Consider the following 18,560-nt stretch of genomic DNA (forward strand, 5'->3'; position numbering starts at 1 on the left):
CCAAAGTGTATTTTAAGTCTCAGTTTTGCGTATAAACACGTATTTAAAGATTGATTACGTATATAACACAAATATTTAAGGTAACACATATATGTATAAAATGAATTTCCATTATGATTAAAGCCTCGAATTACAAGATTGGAAATGAACCACAAATACAACACGATTACAAGTTTCTAAAAATAGAAATGCGAATACAACTTTCTAAATACGGAAAATACAGAAATGCGGAGCGCTACAACAGAAACACGGTAGCACCGGTACACATTCTGGATCCTCCAGTCGAGCTCACTCTCGATGACAGTGTGTTAAACGAGCTTACGGACGAAGATACGCATTGGAGACTAAAACATAATCTCGTTGAGCATCTCGGAAGATTAGATCTACCCCAACTATTGGTGGAATCAGACGAAGAGTAGTAATTTTATTTAGTTTAATTTATTTTAGTTAAATGTAATTTTAATTATTTTTAATTTAGTGTAATGTTTTTTTTATTTTAGTTTTATTTTGTTAAAAATATGTTTTATTTGTTAAATTTAGTTTAATTTATTTTAAATAAATGTAATTTTAATTATTTTTAATATAGTGTAATGTTTTTTTTAATTTATTTTACTTTTATTTTGTTAAAAATATGTTTTATTTGTTAAAATATGTTTTATATATTAATGCTAATTTATAAAAAAGAAAACAAAATAGTTTACCTCTACCCAAGAGAAATGACCACCCCTTATATTTTTGGGCAAGAGGGGACTTAAAGAGAGGAGTTTACATGGTAATAGATGATTGAGCAGGTGAAAAGTTTACCTCTTCTTATGAGGCACTTTTTGAACATATTTGTTGAGTGTTTCCATTTAAATTTGATTAGTGACAAGTTGGGTACGTGGGATCTTAACTTTGAAGTTGTTTAGATTGATCTTATTTTTTGTATATCACTTTGTTTTGTATTTATTTTATTTATATATGTATGATTAATTTGTTTGTATTATTTTCTTTATATATTTATAATTAATGTAAATAACTTTTTCAAATCCGGAAAGTAATCTCGGATGATAACCTAGTATTTTATATAGAGAATGACCAAATTTATTTTTCAAAAGACATATTGAATAACTGTAATATTGCATGTAATATTAGTTGCTTGAGTGCCAACCTTATACTATAAAATTTCTCTTCTTTTCATGTAATTTTTTACGCACATTTCCTTATATATTTCTCAACTACAATACCTTCTTACAAAAACTAACTTTTATTTTAATATTAAACTCTTAACTTTTATTAATAAAAATAAATCAATAAATCCATAGTGCTCCTAAATTACATCGAAATAGAAGGTAAATGAGCAACCTTCGCTGCCATCCCTTTACGGAATAGCATGACTAGATAATTCACACCTTACGCTACACGTGTGTAGCTCAAAAAAATAAGATAAAAAACCAGATTACATCGTTAAAAATTTGTTATCAACAATGCACATTTAGAAAACGTTCAAAGAAATTTAAAATAAGACTTCTTGATTTTTTTTCTTTCTATAGACTTTTACCGTATTAAAAACTAACATTTCTTATTTATTACCCCTTTACTATATTTTGATGGTAATCAATTACTACGTAATTTTTTTAACTTAATAATATTGCTTTAGGAATACGACTATTATTATATGTAATAGATTAAGGTGTAAAGAATGTTTTTTGGTTATGTAGAATATTTTTCTTAAGTATTACATGTTAGATTTTAGATTTTTGAACGACGTATAATATTAGCTTTAAATATGTATTTAAAAATATTGTATTATTAATTCTAATATAATAATTTTAATATTTTATTTTTTATTTTTAAATATTAATATTTGATTCACCGATAAGGATTAACTTTATAAAAACACGAAAAATTACATAAGAATGGCTAGCAGAGATGTAACAAGTTGCGCTGCAACTCATTTTGAATAACAAATCCAAGTTTATTGAAAACAAAACTCCGATTCTTCGACGTCCAAAAATTGTTCTGCACCAATCTGTCCAGGACACTGACAACTTCAGGAGCAAGGGAACCAAAAAGTATTAACGGAAAAGGGAATGAAGAAATGTTTATCTTCAGCACAAACTGTGTCATACTTAGCAAATTTCTCTAATTATGCTTTCAACAATTCAACACAACCTGACCAGTCACGAAAAAATTTTCCCTTAGCCTAGGTTGGGGGGACACTCCGACAAGATCCACACAAGCGTGTTTCCCACCTGCCCAACCGAACATAAGAACATCTGTTGGCCAAATAGTAGACCTCCACTCAAACGGGTTTGTCAGGAAATTCACAAAGACCTCTTTTTTTATGATAGGGTCTATTAGAATCATATACCAATTTGTGATTTGTATTTTTTTTTATTTAAGTTGTGTAATACACGAGTTTATAAGCTAGCATATAATCAATTTCTTTATCTTATTTTTACTTTTTCAAATAACCCTAAACCTAACATTTCTTATAATAATTTATTTATTATTGTAGAAAACAAATAAACTAGTATTTACGGCGGTCGTTACACATATAAATACCCACACGGATTCACCAACCCATCAACAAATTCATTTATTATCATCAACAACAAAAAGCTTTAATCATAACTTCAAACAAACCCTAAGATCCATTCTCCCAATTCAATCCAAACACTCAAAATCACTAAAATCCAAAACACACCCACTTAAATTCACACAATTCGGATTCCAAGAAACCCAAAACCCCCAATTTTCACCACAAAATCACTCCAATTTCGATGTATCATCAAGAACCCGACTGGTCAACCGCCGTAGCGGCGGAGTCCACGTGGAGTCGATACGAAGACAAGCTGTTCGAAGAAGCGTTGGTGAGGTACCCGGATGACGTCATCGGCCGGTGGCAGTTGATCGCCAACGCCGTTCCTGGTAAGACGCCGGAGCAGGTGCGAGCTCACTATGAGGTGCTTGTTCATGATTTGTTTCAGATTGATTCCGGTCAGGTTGAGTTACCGAGTTATGTTGATGACGGTGACGAGTCGGTTCTGAGTTGGGATCCTGAGTTCCGAGCGAGTCAGATCTCGTTCGGAGGTAAAGGTTCGAAAAACGGTGAAATTGAACGGAAAAAAGGGACTCCGTGGACGGAGGAGGAGCATAGGTACGTTACGCTTCATCACTTGTACATTTGTAACTAACATGTAACAAATTATTTTTGTACCTGTTCATGTTTAAAAAAATTACACTACTTAGTTTTTACCTTTTTTAATTAATTAAAATTATATTTTTTCTAGTGCATAAAACATACAACTATGCCGCAAACAATAAAGCAGTTTAACGAGTCGTATTCATGTTTGATAACTTTTTTTAAATAAATGGAAATTATATTTTTTCTGGTGCATAAAATATACAACGTGTCGCAGACAATAAAGCAGTGTAATGAGTCGTATTCATGTTGGTAACAGACTTTTAACAAATTGTAACAAACTTTAAACAAATTGTAACAAACTTTTTATTTTTTGGTAACAGGCTGTTTTTAATTGGACTGCAACGGTACGGAAAGGGGGACTGGAGGAGCATTTCGCGAAACGTTGTCGTATCGCGTACACCGACCCAAGTGGCAAGTCATGCGCAGAAGTATTTTCTGCGGCAGAATTCGATGAAGAAAGAGCGGAAGAGGTCGAGTATTCATGACATCACGACGACGACGGATACGGTGGTGGTGCCGCCACCGCCGCCAGGGAGTTTCGGAGGTGGAGGAGGAGGGTCAACCGGGCAATTGGGGTATGAGCATAACTTTGGGTATACTATGTAGAAGAAGTACATATTAGGGGGTTGTGTAGATAAATATTATATGGAGAATGATATTATTAGTTTAGTTTAAAAATTAACAACCCATTGCCATGTGGTTTAGGTTTTAGAAGTTTAGATAGTTGTGTTTGGATATGTTGTTATAATTTGATTAAAATAAGAATATAATAAATGTTGCGATATTTTACTAGGATATTTCGGTTGAATTGTGGCGTGACATGAATTTGGATTTTGATTTTGTAATTGGATTATGATTTTGTAATTGTAATTGGTGTGAACACAAATGAAAATGATGTTTGACTATTTGGGATAAGGTATTGACTTGTGAAAGTGAACCATCTTTGGCTCATTCCACCTTTCACAAATCACTATCAATCCTTCCTTGCAAGTACTTCAAGATTGGTAGTTTTTCATTTTCATGTTTAGTTGGTGGATTGTTTAAGATTGTTAATTTTGGGTATATATTGTTTCGTTTAGACGTTTGCTTCTTGGTTGTGATCCCCTTTGTTCTTTCTTGTAATGCGTTCTCTAATGAGCGCGCGACAGTGGTTCTCCTTATGAAGATGTGTATAAGCGATGACGGGTAATTTTGCATGCAAGTGAAATTTTACAAAAGGCAGAACTAAAGTTTGGCTCCCATTAACAAACTCTTAAATAACGAACATAGTGTTGGTCTTCGGCTTAAATGAAATGACCAAGTATATGGATTAGTGTATTTGCAAACCCGCAAGCGTCTGATCTTGTAACGCTTTGTTGCCAAGTCCTTCCAAGGTGTAATCCGTGAGTCATCAGCTTTTTATATATGTGAGTCGATGGGGGCAAAACTTCAAGAATACAAGCTTTTGAGCGGACAAACCCCTTTAAACATGCGTCTTAGTAAACAACATAAATATGAACACTCGAGGGTGTCAAGTTCTTCGATGTTGGTCGATTTTAGCCTCTCATTCACTATTGTTGACATTCTATTGATTTTACAAAACCCTAACGCTTTCGATTAGACACTGTCTTTTGCACAACATGGTTTATAGTCTCTTAGGGGTGATAAGCAATCATTACTTATTGGTCATTCTAAGTGTTTATAAATTATTAGTCATATCACCATTAACTCAATTAATCAACTACACAGTAATTTCAAGAGAGCTGACTAACAAATAGAATTGGACATGATTTTCGTATCACAAACTTCATGTCAATGATTTTCAAACCAAGTACAAGTGTTGAATAAAGAAAATCTATTTTTAATCAAAGTCTTATTTATATGAGAAAGAACCCCCAAAAGAAAAAATGTTGCTCAAGGATCATTTATCCCTTAAGTCCATCTTCGATTCTTCTTAAAGTCGCTCGAGTAGCATGAAAAGATGCATCCAAAATACCCTCAAAGATACTAGTGTTGAAAACACTAGTAGGAATAGATTGAGTGCCAGGGTTGGCACTTCCAAAAGCTGAAATAGCCAACGCCGGTTCCTTAGTATCATTATTATACTGAAAATGTACAAGGCCTTTAGGAAACACAAAAATATCACCAATTTGTAGAGTTTGTTTATAAAGCGTGTTACTAGTATCCACAAACCCAACTTGGAGAGACCCGGAAACAAGAAACATAAGCTCTGAAGCCCTAGGATGTATGTGGACCGGATTAATTGACACGATAGGGAACTCTAGAACCACATACGAAACACTTTGGCCATTAAGCGTCGGAAACTCATTCATGGTCACTTTCAACGCCTTAAAAGTTGTTGGGTACTCACCACCCACCAGTTGGCGCATCCCTGTGAATGTGAAATAATTGGCATCGATGGTGTTGTTTGGGGCGATAAATTCCGTAAGAATGTTGGGGTCTCCCGCGTTTGCTATACAAATTATAGCAAACATGAAAACCAGATGCAAAATCATCTCGAAACTTAAATCGATATTATTTTTAACTCGATTCTTTTGAAAATTATGAGTTGATTTTTATAACGTGTGACATGGGACTCAAGAATAAAGTTTAGGACAATACAATGTTGCTCATCAAGGTTTTTATCCAGCTGTTGTCTAGGAAAGTATGTTTACTTTCATTGTCATGTTCACAAAATACATTATTTTTATGTTTATTAAATGATTATTTTAACCTTCCATTATTGTCTTTTTATGTGTTATTCTTTTTTCTTTCTTTCTGTTTGTTTTTTATATGAGTTATTCAATTTAAAACTCAGGGAAAATAATATTGAATTTATAAAAAAATAGATGTCACACATGACAAAATTTTTGGGCCAAATTCTAATTTGTATATTATAAAATACTCACGTACTTTCTGTCTCTTTTAAGATTTAAACCCTTAACTAATTATTTTAATATCGTTAGGTAAATTGCCTAACATATGTTTGGATTTAATTTATATAATAACATATGTTTGGATTTAGTTTATATAATTAAGGTTCAACATGTATCTTCTTTTGAAAATATCATATCACCACTAACAAATACATGATCATTGTGTTAGTATTAATAAGAACATGATTCATGATCACTACATGAACGTATACAATACACATATGCGATCAAACACAAGTAACATCACATGAATTGGACACATATACAATGGACATCATATAACACGATACTGACACAAAATTTTTAACCTTGGTCATTTTTCTAACATTAAGATTTCCGGTATATACTTTGACAAGGTTATCATACTAACTAGGGGCGGATTTTGGCCACTTTTGTGGGTTCTCAGGAACCCATTCGGTTTGGAAAATATGTAAAAAATTAATGAGAACCTTGTATGATCTGGAAAAAAATAGTGAGAATTACTGAAAATCTACCAAAAGGAACCTAGTAAAAAAAGTTTTTAGATCCGTTTATAAAACCGCATAAAAACTCGTAGACGTGAAACATCTTGAATTTCTTGTATCACTATCTTACACTTCTACTTTTCTTTGCTATACATATTCTTTATCTACTTGTAGTATCACCGAACTTAACCATATAGACTTTTAGTTTAGGGAAATTTACGAAAATGTCATTTGACCAACGTTCTTTACGAAAATGTCACGTTCATGCGTCCGTGGACGGACTCCTCCACATGGGATGCATCGGGGATGGACTCTTCAACATTTAAAAGGACACGTGTCAGCTCCTCGTTCATGGACTCTTCAAGGTGACACACAGACTCCTCCGATGTGGAGGAGTCTGTCCACGGACGCATGAACGTGACATTTTCGTAAAGAACGTTGGTCAAATGACATTTTCGTAAATTTCACTTTAGTTTATGTTGGAGCCATTACAAATGACTAAATGTCATCAAGTTCATACTTGGTGGTCTCATCAATTGGACACATAGTATAAGGAGTCCTTCTATATATATTCACATTTCACAATGATTTTTGACAAAGTTCAGATAAATGGATGCAAGAACTATGAAATAAGAGGGTGTCTATTGTTTATCTAAGTTGCAACTGATTCAAGCAATATTGCATTGCACTTCAGCTTCATGGTTGTTGCACACATTCCTTGTTCTTTTCCTCGATGAAGTTTAATGATCGTCTAATAGAGATGAGAAATAGCTAATAACCCATAACAGATGCAAATCCAATCTATATACTATTGAGGAGTTTAAACCGTTTGTAAAGATAACTAAGCTTGCTACGAACTCACGTATGACATATTTATAAGGGGTTGTGGGAATTTGTTTTAATGTTTCGCTTGAGGAGTTGATTGATATTTTAAATCTCGTATTATAGTAATAAGGAATTGTTTGTGAAGCATCAATGTAAGTCCATGTTTGTTATGCAACAATAGGACTAAATTGTTTTGTAAGTCTATGTTTGTTATGCACCATGTTCGCGCTTGTTCCCTAACTGTGGAATTATACCACCGGTGATAACTCACTCACTTTGTGCGTAGACTTTAGTTGCTAACATGATTCTATCCAAATCTTTGGGCATGCCCTCCTTGTCGGTGATTGTGCGGATTACGTCGTCATAGCGGACTGCCTTTCGAAAATGTGCGCACAGGAGATCTTCGCCGACGTTGCCGATTTCCACGCATTCTTTGTTGAACCTTGTAATGAATTCTTCTATTCTCTTGTTGTCTTTGTGCCAGGTGTTCATGAATCTTTGGTATGTCGGCATTGTTGACTGAAATATTGCAAGAATTTGGTAGACAAGTCTGGCCTCGACTCTATTTTGCCGACAGGTTAACTGTCGAACCATGCGCGAGCCGCGCCAGAGAGTATCTCTATGAACATATGGCACCACATAGGATGGGTCCATCCGCCTACTATGCCTGCGCTTGTGAACATCTGAATATTGATCATCTGGGTCTATCATACCTGTAAATTTGTCGACGTTGTGTGGAAGTTTCTCCTTCTTGAGTGGGGCCAATCTTTGTTTATAATTATTTATGTATGTATATATGTGTATTTACATAGTTTAGTTATTTTATCGTAATATATTATGTAAATATATTTATTTATAATATATTAACTAGAAATATTTATAAAGACAATAAACACGTTAAGGCTCACGAGTCCAATAAAACTCGATATGCAAAACTCAAAATTTGAGCATAAGCCAATAGCCATGAGGCGAGAGTTCACAACTTCACATACAAGATGTGTTCCCTATTAACAAAAATACTAACTAAAATAATAATAATAATAATTTATTAGTTTTTAGAGTAAATTACAATTTTAGCCTCTATGGTTATATCACTTTTACCCTTTTAGCCCCAAAAGAAATTTTTTAACATCTGAGCCTCTAACGTCTTTTTTTCTAACCCTTTTGACCCCTAAAAGTAAATGGATGAGGTTAGTGTTAAGAGCTAAAAGAGTTAGAAAAAAAGATGTTGGGGGCTTAGATGTTAAAATATTCCTTTTGAGGCTAAAAAGTTAATATAACCACAGGATCCAAAATCGTAATTTACTCTAGTTTTATATACTAAAATAAATGCATATTGAAATAAATAAAGCTCAAGAAGCAAAAGGATTGTAACTTTGTTATGGTGTAGTCGAAGTGGTGAGAATTGTAGTCTCATTGTGATTTGTGAGCATGCCAACGCGTTATTCTCGAAAAAGGAGTATAAGCTTACATCATTTTACGATCACGCCATCGCGTTATTCTTCAACAACTTGTTTATTAATGCAGAAAACGCAGAAGCACTAATCCAACATTCATCACGACCAAAACACGATTTACCTTCTTCGGCGGTCTTACATAACTGTGGATCCAACGGTACTTTCCCAAGAAACGGGACACCCTTTTCGACACACATTCTCGCTGCACCACCGCCACTACTATCAAACACCTCAGTAAACGCAACCAAACCCAACAATTTGGGTGCTTTTTCTCTCAAAACCGCTAACACCCGCTCCGTAACATCCTCCGGTTCTTTTCCCCCGTTCTTGGCCCGTTTCAGATACTTGAAATCCGAAACGGGCTGTGATAATCCGCTCATATTCTCAACCACACCAAGAACCTTAATTCCGACCTCTTGACAAAAACTCACCTCTTCTCACATCTATTAACGAAACTTGTTGCAGGGTTACTTTACCTTTTTTTTGTTACACAAGTTCTAACACTATAATTTACTTGGTGTCCCTCGGGTTCTTGGCTTTCTCTGGCAGTACAAACTGCTTCGGCTCTTGTACCGTGGGAGACAGACACGTTGTCTTAAGTAGAGGCGCGAAATCTGTTTTAAGGGACCCGTGTTGAACATGAATCCTTAGCCTCAACCGTCAACATTAGTATGTTCATTCTTACAGCCAAAGAGACTACAAGAAGGCGTTGTTCAAGCACAAGTTTGATTACTCCCTATCTTTTGAAAATCTTGCCAAGGAGACTACAAGAATACCTTACTAAAGAACAAGTTGAAGACTTTATCTTTTGAAGATATTTGTTTGAATCGATTAACATATTGTTATGTTATTTCATAGTTTATGTTATTTTGTGTTACGGTGTTTGTACTACTTATTTTCTCATGTTAATAACACGGGTGTCGTTATTATTTTGTATCAGTAATTTTTATATAAAAAGTGACCCGTTTCCTACATTAATTGGTTAAGTATGATGCTTCTTAAAACATGAAATAACTGAAGAATGAGACTATAACAACTAAATCAGCAGATCCAATGTCTCTCAGATTAACACCAAAATTTATTCCCCAAATCATAAAAAAAAACATTGTCAATGTTTAAAAACCACAAACAAGAGATCAAAACAACTTGGTCTAGCCCGAAAGCCCAGATTTGATCTTCTGAATGTTAGCAACATCTGTTTTAAACGATAATGCCAACACATTATCATCAGTGGTGGAATTAAAAACTGAATTTGGAACCGATACAGTCCCCGGGCTTGCACTTCCAAAAGCCGACAATGCCAAAGCCGCATTATTAGCATCACTATTAAACTGAAAGTGCACAAGTCCTTTAGGGAACACTAAAATGTCACCTTCTTGTAACTTTTGTGTAAACAACTTATTAGTCGTGCCAAGAAAACCGACATCTAATGAGCCCATGAGCACATACAAGAGCTCGGAAGCCCGTGGATGCATGTGGGGTGGGTTAACTGTGTTGCAGGGAACTCGAGTACCGCATAGGAAACACTTTGACCGTTAAGAGCCGGGAATTCAGTCATGGTGGCTTTCAAGACTCTGAAAGTAGATGGATATGGAAGTGGTTTCATTCCAGTAAATGTGAAGTAGTTTCCGTCAAGCGAGCCACCAACAAACGGTGGCGGGGTGAAATCCATGAGAATAGCTCACTAGCGACTTGACTCTTTTACACCGAAGATCAGCTCAATTCGAGTTTTTCACGAACTGGTCACAGATACGCCACTAGCGATTTGGCTCTTTTACACCCTAGAGCCACGAGAGAGAGAGAGTTCACATACAAGATACGTTCACCCTTGACGAATATGCCAATAAATCTTTTATAGATAATATCTTAATTTATTTATTAATCTTTGAATACGAAAACAATTCATTAAAATAAATGCATATTAAAAAATCTTTGTTTACAACCAAATAAATTTTAACAAAAATAAACTAAACCAAACTTTTAAGTAGTACCCAAGTCTGTAGAAGTTCACTTAACAAAAATCGCGCATCCAAATTCTCGAAAAACTACTATAAGCTTACATCGTTTAACGATCATGCCATCACGTTATCCTTCAACAACTTGTTTATTATCGCAGAAAGCGCAGAAGCACTAATCCAACATTCATCACGATCAAAATACGATTTACCTTCTTCGGCAGCCTTACATAACTGCAGATCCAATGGTACTTTCCCAAGAAACGGGACACCCTTTTCGACACACATTTTAGCCGCACCACCACCAGTACTATCAAACACCTCGGTAAGCGCAACCAAACCCAACAATTCGGGTGCTTTTTCTCTCAAAACCGCTAACACCCGCTCCGTAACATCCTCCGGTTCTTCTCTCCTGGTCTTGGCCCGTTTCAGATACTTGAAATCCGAAACGGGCTGTGATAACCCACTCATATTCTCAACCACCCCAAGAACCCGAATCCCAACTCTTTTACAAAAACTCACCTCTTTTCTCACATCTATTAACGAAACTTGTTGCGGGGTCGTGACTATAATCGCACCGTCAATTCCCGTTTCTTTTAAAAACTGAACGATTGAGATGTGTTCATCTGACGTCCCGGGCGGAGTATCCACCACTAGAAAATCGAGCTCGCCCCAATAAACTTCTTTAAGGAATTGTTTTATGAGGCCGTTTTTTCGTGGGCCCCGCCATGTAACGTCGGCGTCAGGTGGGGGAGCAAGAACCCGACTGACATGACTGCGATGGAGTACGTAGACGGGGGACCAACCGAGGTTGCTTTGGTGAATTGTTTGGCCTTCTAACCCGAGCATCTTTGGGATGCTGGGCCCGCATATGTCAATGTCGAGTAGACCAACTTGATAGTCCATGTCAGCGAGGGCGAACGAGAGCTGGGCTGCGAATGTGCTCTTTCCGACCCCGCCTTTACCGGATAGAATTAGGATTTTGTGCTTTACTGTAGCCATTCTTTCTGCAACTGCAACCAAATCTGACCCACAAAAAATAAAACAATAAAGAATTTTTTATTTAACTTTGTTTTTAGTAGGATCGGTTTTGCTATTCAAAGTGGGGTTGCGGCGCAGCTTGTTACCCGTCTGCTCTCCTGACACTTTATTGTAATCGTCCTTCTTCAAGAACGAATGCAAATATTTATATGATTAGTGATAGCGTATTTTAGCTATTTGAGCGTAGTGCTATCACCTTTATACATAATTGGTGTATTAAATATAGTTTTTTCCTACCCCTTTATCACATGAAGTAGCAGGCGTCGCTATAGCTGCATAGCATATAGATAGCTTGTCCGCTATTCGTCATCAACGATGACACAGACCCGTTAAGTGGGTTAGGCTAACCCTTTGAGCAGGTCAAACTCCAAAGAAGTTAAAAGAAGAAGGAGAAGAGACATTTTCAATATTTTCATTAACTAGCTAGTGTTAACCAATTACTCAGTACCAGGGGCGGATCTACCCTTCAAGAAGGGGTAGCCTCCGTTACCCCTTGACGCTCCGACGGTAATGTAAATTTTGGAAAAATTAAATTTAACGTTTTTTCGATTTCGTTACCCCTTTTTTTTTGGAAACGTTGCCCCTATAATAATTTTCTAGATCCGCCACTACTCAGGACAAAAGCCACTAACAATCAACTACTAACCCACTACTACTCTAAAATAAACTAAGTTTAATGGAAAACAAATAAATAAAGAAAATATGTGGTAGTGGTAAACATGCATGCATGCAGCAATCAGATATGAATGAGAAACCACAAGAATTAACATGTAAATAACTTGGATCGGGGTGGCCATTAGGAGGAGCAGAAGCACAGGCTTCCTGATTAGGGCAACCGGCACACGCATCGGATTTTCCGGCATCTTCTGATTGTGTCCCGGGGCAATCTGAAACACGAAAATCGAATTAGTTAATAGAAAACTGACTGACTGAAGGATAAATATAACAGGTGATGTCTGTTGATCATACGTTCGCTGGCGTCGTCGGGGACTTCTTTGTGGTCGCCGATCTCCATTTGTATAGGCGGAAGAAACTGGTGCGGATAAACTGCGGTGATAGAAGACATCATGAACTTCAATTATACTACGTCTAGCAACCACAAGATGTAGTCGAAAACACAAAGTTAACAAAATCACCTAAACCTAGAATCAATTAATTTTCAACCAAGAAAAGGTGGAACAAATATAAACCATCAATTATTAAATATGCATGCACATTAGAACTATTACAAAAGCACTTTTACCATAACATAAAGCCAAAACAATAACTATTCAAACCCAGAATTGTGAACAAGTCTAACAATTATCCTAGCCTATAGGTAGCAAAAGAAAATTTAGCCAAGCATGTTCTTAGCCTAGGTAGCAAAAGAAAATTTAGCCAAGCATGTTCATAATATTATAAAATACAAACTAAAAGCAAATAAATTTAGGAAACATTGGTCAAGTATTCGAGTCTAAACAAATTGAAAATAATAAAAAAACAAAGTCTAACTGAACATACTTTGAATCGTTAAGCTAAATCTTCTCTTTTGCAACCCTTAATTCGTATTTTCTGTTGATGCTCCTCTTATTCGTTCGATGTACGGCAGCAGCAGCAGCTGTAGAATAATATCTTCCTTTTATACGGCAGTAGGTCTCTTTCTTACCCCAATAATAATTCGCAAAACAATTGGTTACCCTGATATTGATTCTCCTCAGGGGCGGAGCTACCCACTTGGGTGGGTGCGCGACCACACCCCTTGAAAAAAAGGTATTGGGGTTAAATTTCGCGTAAAATCTCGACCGTACCACTTGAAAATTTTCAACCGCACTCCTTGGAAATTTTCAACCACCCCCTTTAAAAAAATCTTATGAATTCAAAAAAAATGTTAACATTAATTTTTTTTTTTTAAAATATAACCTAGTGTATATAATTATTCTTTAACTACTTACTTAACAATTTAACCTAATAACTTTCACTTAACAATTTAACCATTAGTCCACTAAACATTTAATTGTAACCCAAGCCCAATTAACCCAACCCAACCACCCCTTCCAATTCTTTCTCCTACTCTCCCTCTTCTGATCGGGCAGCGACCGACGCACGAAAGCAGTCAACAAGCACGACGGCAGCGACTGCATTTTCAACGGAAAAGCTTGATTCCGGCCACCCCACCACCTGGAATACAAAATTTAACAAGGTATCTTCGTTTTTTTATCTTTTATTTGTTGTTTTATGTGGTTTTTAGGAGAGATAGAGTTATAGAGATGTTAAAAGGGTTTGAAAGTTTATGTGTTTTGATGATTTTTTTTTGTTGTTGTTCTAGACTTTAGTAGCATGATTTTGTTGTTTTGATGTTTTTTTTTTGTTGTTCTAGACTTTACTAGGGTTTGAAAATTAAAATTGAAAATTAAAATTGAAAATTAAAATTATGGACCGATTTATATGTGATAGAAACATGAGTAGGGAAGTTTTGGCGAGATTTCTCATGAGGAACCATTAGAAAAGTAGCTCTAGATATTGTTTTCCATAGATTTCAAAAAATAAAAACCTGTAGGTCACAATTTTAACATGTTTATAATGAAGTTTGATGTGTTTTTTATAGTGATATAAATTTTAGTTTGATGTTCTTTTGTTTTATATGACCTGATCCGATATAAATCGATTTTTAATATACCCAAAGACCTAAAATCTTTTAAAATATTCCGAACTAGGGATGAGCATATGCCACCGAATACCGATCCTATATCGATCCCGCACCGATCCCGTACCGATCCCAATCCCGCTCGGTATCCACTTTTTGGCGTTTTCGGTATCGGTACGGTACGGTATCGGTATTATACCGATACCGACCCTCAAAATACGGTATAATACCGATACCGTACCGTACCGATACCTAACCGACATGTTTCGGTATCGGTATCGGTACCTAGTTTGGGTGAAATTCGGGATCGGTATTAGGCGGTATCGGTTCGGTATCGGATACCGATATGCTCATCCCTATTCCGAACCCTATAGAAAAATTCCCCGCCACTGATTCTCCTCCTTTTTTTAAATATAATTGTCCACCTACCTTTTTTTTATTCGCAACACATCCTTTTTGAAACTTGTTGACAGCCCACATCTACCAAAGGATGTTAAGGCCCATTCATTGTGTTGGAGAATTATAATCCTCCTCTTTTGTATTGTATGGTATTTTATTTCCTTGACAAAATTCATTTTCTTAAATTGTTATCCTCCTCTTTTGTCACATACTCACATGTCTTTTATTGTGATATACATGGATAATTGTTTATGATATATAATATTTACTAGATTAGAACCCCGTGTATTACACGGGTTGAATAAATATAATTTTATATATTAAATAATAAAAATTTATATCTTCATGAAACTCGTATATTGTACGGGTTAAATAAATATAATTTTATATATCAAATAATAAAAAAAGTTATATATTTAAAAACCATGTGTATTACACAGATTAAGTAAATGTTATTTTGTATACTAAATATTAAAAACGTCGTATCTTTAAAAAAAACCCGTGTATAATCGAGTTGAATAAATCTACCAAATGATAAAAAATTTACAACCTTAAAAACCCTGTATATTAACGTGTTTAATAGATCTAAAAAAGAGTTATATCTTTAAAAACCATGTGTATTACACAGATTAAATAAATTTAATTTGTATATTAAATACTAAAAACGTCGTATCTTTAAAAAACCCGTGTATACTTGGGTTGAAAAATCTACCAAATAAAAAAAAAGAGTAAACTTCCGTTTTGCTCCCTATAGTTTGGTCACTTTAATGGTTTTGCCCCAAACCTTTAAAAATAGCCAGTTTACTCCCTGGTCTATTTAACTTATCTTCGTTTCACTCCCCGCCTCTAACTCTATCTAAAATGTATGTTAAATGTAAGAGTATTATGGTAATTATATATATATATATATATATATATATATATATATATATATATATAGGGGACCGCTCAAATGAAAACCACCTTCAGTTGTAAGAACTGCGCGAACCACTTTCTAGCCATTAGATCAAGATGATGAATGGATGAGATTAAAAGTATTTAAAAATAATAAAAAGTAGTTTTTGTCTTATTATGTCTTTAATATTTTAATTGAAAAGGGTATTTAAGTAAAATTACTTTTTTTGTCTTTTTATATATATTATATTTAATTGTCTTTTTGTCCTATTCATTAATTGCTTTTTATTACTTTTATTTTTTAAACATAATTTCTTTATTAAAAAACATTTTTAAATTCAGATTTTTTTAAAAGATTTTTATACTTTTTACAATTTAAATTTTACGTTAAAGTTTTTACGTTTTACGTTTTTTTGACGAGCCGTTTTTAACGCGGTTTTTTAACGCGACGTTTTTTACGCGCCGTTTTTCAAGCGTTGTTGTTTACGCGCCGTTTTTTTACGCGCCGCTTTTTAACGCGCCGTTTTTTAAGGCGTCGTTTTTCTCAATCGGCGTTTTTTTAACGCGCCGTTTTTTCGAGGTTTTTTAACGCGCCATTTTTTACGCTCGGCGTCGTTTTTCTCAAGCACCGTTTTTTTTACGCGCCGTTTTTTACGCTCGGCTTATTCACGCGTCGTTTTTTCAACGCGTCGTTTTTACACCCGGCTTTTTTACGCCTCGTTTTTTAACGCCCCGTTTTTTACGCCCGGATTTTTCACGCGTCGTTTTTTCAACGCGACGTTTTTTTTACGTTAACGTTATTTACGTTTTACGCGCCGGTTTTTTACGTTAACGTTTTTTTACGTTTTACACGTCGGTTTTCTACGTTAACGTTTTTTACGTTTTTACGTTTTACGCGCCGGTTTTTCAATGACATTTACGTAAAACTTTTTATGTTTTACTAAAAAAAATTTACGTTTTACATTTTACCTAAAACTTTTTACGTTTTACGAAAAAAATTTTACGTTTTACGAAAAAAAATTTACGTTTTACGTAAAACTTTTTACGTTTTACGTAAAACTTTTTACGTTTTACGTAAAACTTTTTACGCTTCACGTTTTTTACGTTTTACGATAAAAAGTTTACGGTTTACGTTAAAAAGTTTTACGTTTTACGTTTGACGTAAAACTTTTTACGTGCACTTTTTTCGTTGTACACTTTTTTCGTTTTACTTTAAAAATTTTAAACTTTTTACGTTTTAAGTTTTACGTTAAACTTTTTACGTTTTACGTAAAAGTTTTTACGCTTTACGTTAAAATGTTTTACGTAAAACTTTTTACGTTTTACGTTAAAAAGTTTACGGTTTAACTTTTTTTTTACAATACTTTTTTACGAAAAAACGAACGCACGCAGAAATCGCAAACTCGGGAGGTGTCTCAGATATATTGTTATCATCATCGACTAGGGGGAAAATAATAAAAAACTAACAACATCAAAACAAAAGTTTATATCGAAAAAAAATGGGGTTTGGCTCAGATTATCCGATAATCAAAATGTTGCAAAAGTGGGGTTGCAGGTTAAAAAACCTACCCTCCGCCGTCCTTGTCGCGCCATCGTCATCAAAATCTACGTTTTTTTTTTTGCATCATCGCCACCCAAAATCGATCGTATCAAAACTCACAGATTCAAAGAACACAACAGATGCGCGACTACGGTTTGCAATTTCTTAACACCCCTATCTTTGTTGATAATGAGGTTCCACTTTTCCTATAAATACCCCCCCCCCATTTTGCTCAAAACCCACACAATCTGATCTTAAGGCTCTAAGTTGGAACCATTGTTTCATACCTGAGTTATTTTGATCTAGATTAGCATTCGGGGACCCTCCGTAAGTGTTCTTTCGTTCTTTTATTCACTTTTCGAGTCCGAAAGTCGAACTATGTTTGACTTTCTGCATTGACCAGTTTCAATCACCAACAGATCAATACCAACAGATCAATACCAACAGATCTAAACCAGACAGATCAATACCAACATATCAAGCCCATAAAATCCACTGATAAAAAATCACCAGAAAATCAAGAAACATAGTTCACTGATCAAACAAAAATCACCAGAAAATAAAAAATCATTGATCAAAAATCAACATGAACAAACCCATAGAGTTCATCAGACAAAAATCTAGAAACCCTATCAAACAAAAATGAAACCCCATCAAACAAAATAAAGAAACCCCATCAAAAATCAAGAAACCCCCAACTCAAACCTGGATCCGGGGACCTCCGCCGCTCACGGCGGCGCTGCCGCCGGCCCTCCACCAGCCAACAACCCACTGTTAGAACCACCGCCGCCAACCAAATCAGAGATCAGGACACTTGAGAGGAATCAGTGATTTAGAAACAAAGGAAAAACACCACCACCGCCTTCATCCACCGCCACCAACCACAAATCCACCACCACCAAACACCAGTCTCAAAATGGGCGGCGGAGAGGAAAGGGAGGCAGAAGATGCTGCCGGAGAGACGCCGCCACCAACCCCCAAATGTTATAAACAAACATAACCGTCGAACACCGGCTCGGATCTTGAAAACAATGGAACTCGAAACACCGGCGACATCAGACTATGGGGTTATGGTGGTGTTCTGGTTGAGGATCGGGGATGCGGCGGAGGTAAAGGCGGTGGTTCGATGGTTGTTGTGGAGGATGAGGTGTGGGGTTGATTTCTTCTCCAACATTGAGTTTCTTCATTAGATGAAGATGAATATTTGAGTTTCTTTGAAGAGAGATACACAGAGGAGAGAGACGAAATGATATTTAA

General features: G+C 35.4%; 4 protein-coding genes and 1 pseudogene across 4 annotated transcripts; 1 reads left to right on the plus strand and 4 right to left on the minus strand.

Annotated features, from left to right (window-relative positions):
• Window positions 1-2,561: 2,561 nt before the first annotated feature.
• Window positions 2,562-4,056, plus strand: LOC110941123 (transcription factor SRM1). Its single transcript, XM_022182746.2, has 2 exons — window positions 2,562-3,142; window positions 3,511-4,056. Exons 1-2 carry the CDS (start codon window positions 2,766-2,768, stop codon window positions 3,794-3,796), a joined length of 663 nt encoding a protein of 220 aa, XP_022038438.1. The 5' UTR covers window positions 2,562-2,765; the 3' UTR covers window positions 3,797-4,056.
• An 877-nt stretch (window positions 4,057-4,933) lies between these two features.
• LOC110939081 (germin-like protein 9-3) lies at window positions 4,934-7,907 on the minus strand. The gene is made up of 3 exons (XM_022180949.2): window positions 7,670-7,907; window positions 6,830-6,966; window positions 4,934-5,721 (listed from the first exon to the last, which is right to left on the minus strand). Exons 1-3 carry the CDS (start codon window positions 7,905-7,907, stop codon window positions 5,095-5,097), a joined length of 1,002 nt encoding a protein of 333 aa, XP_022036641.2. The 3' UTR covers window positions 4,934-5,094.
• Window positions 7,908-8,877: 970 nt separating this feature from the next.
• On the minus strand, window positions 8,878-9,492 carry LOC110941124 (cytosolic Fe-S cluster assembly factor NBP35). Its single transcript, XM_022182747.2, has 2 exons — window positions 9,366-9,492; window positions 8,878-9,284 (listed from the first exon to the last, which is right to left on the minus strand). The coding sequence occupies exons 1-2, from the start codon at window positions 9,490-9,492 to the stop codon at window positions 8,878-8,880; spliced, it is 534 nt and encodes a 177-aa protein (XP_022038439.2).
• Window positions 9,493-9,979: 487 nt separating this feature from the next.
• On the minus strand, window positions 9,980-10,619 carry LOC110943519 (annotated as a pseudogene).
• A 209-nt stretch (window positions 10,620-10,828) lies between these two features.
• LOC110941125 (cytosolic Fe-S cluster assembly factor NBP35) lies at window positions 10,829-13,527 on the minus strand. Its single transcript, XM_022182748.2, has 4 exons — window positions 13,348-13,527; window positions 12,817-12,894; window positions 12,627-12,734; window positions 10,829-11,831 (listed from the first exon to the last, which is right to left on the minus strand). Exons 2-4 carry the CDS (start codon window positions 12,860-12,862, stop codon window positions 10,924-10,926), a joined length of 1,062 nt encoding a protein of 353 aa, XP_022038440.1. The 5' UTR covers window positions 12,863-12,894; window positions 13,348-13,527; the 3' UTR covers window positions 10,829-10,923.
• Between the last annotated feature and the right edge of the window lie 5,033 nt (window positions 13,528-18,560).

The sequence above is a fragment of the Helianthus annuus genome, chromosome 5 (assembly GCF_002127325.2).
Source record: "Helianthus annuus cultivar XRQ/B chromosome 5, HanXRQr2.0-SUNRISE, whole genome shotgun sequence".
In the NCBI taxonomy this organism is placed as follows: Eukaryota; Viridiplantae; Streptophyta; class Magnoliopsida; order Asterales; family Asteraceae; genus Helianthus; species Helianthus annuus.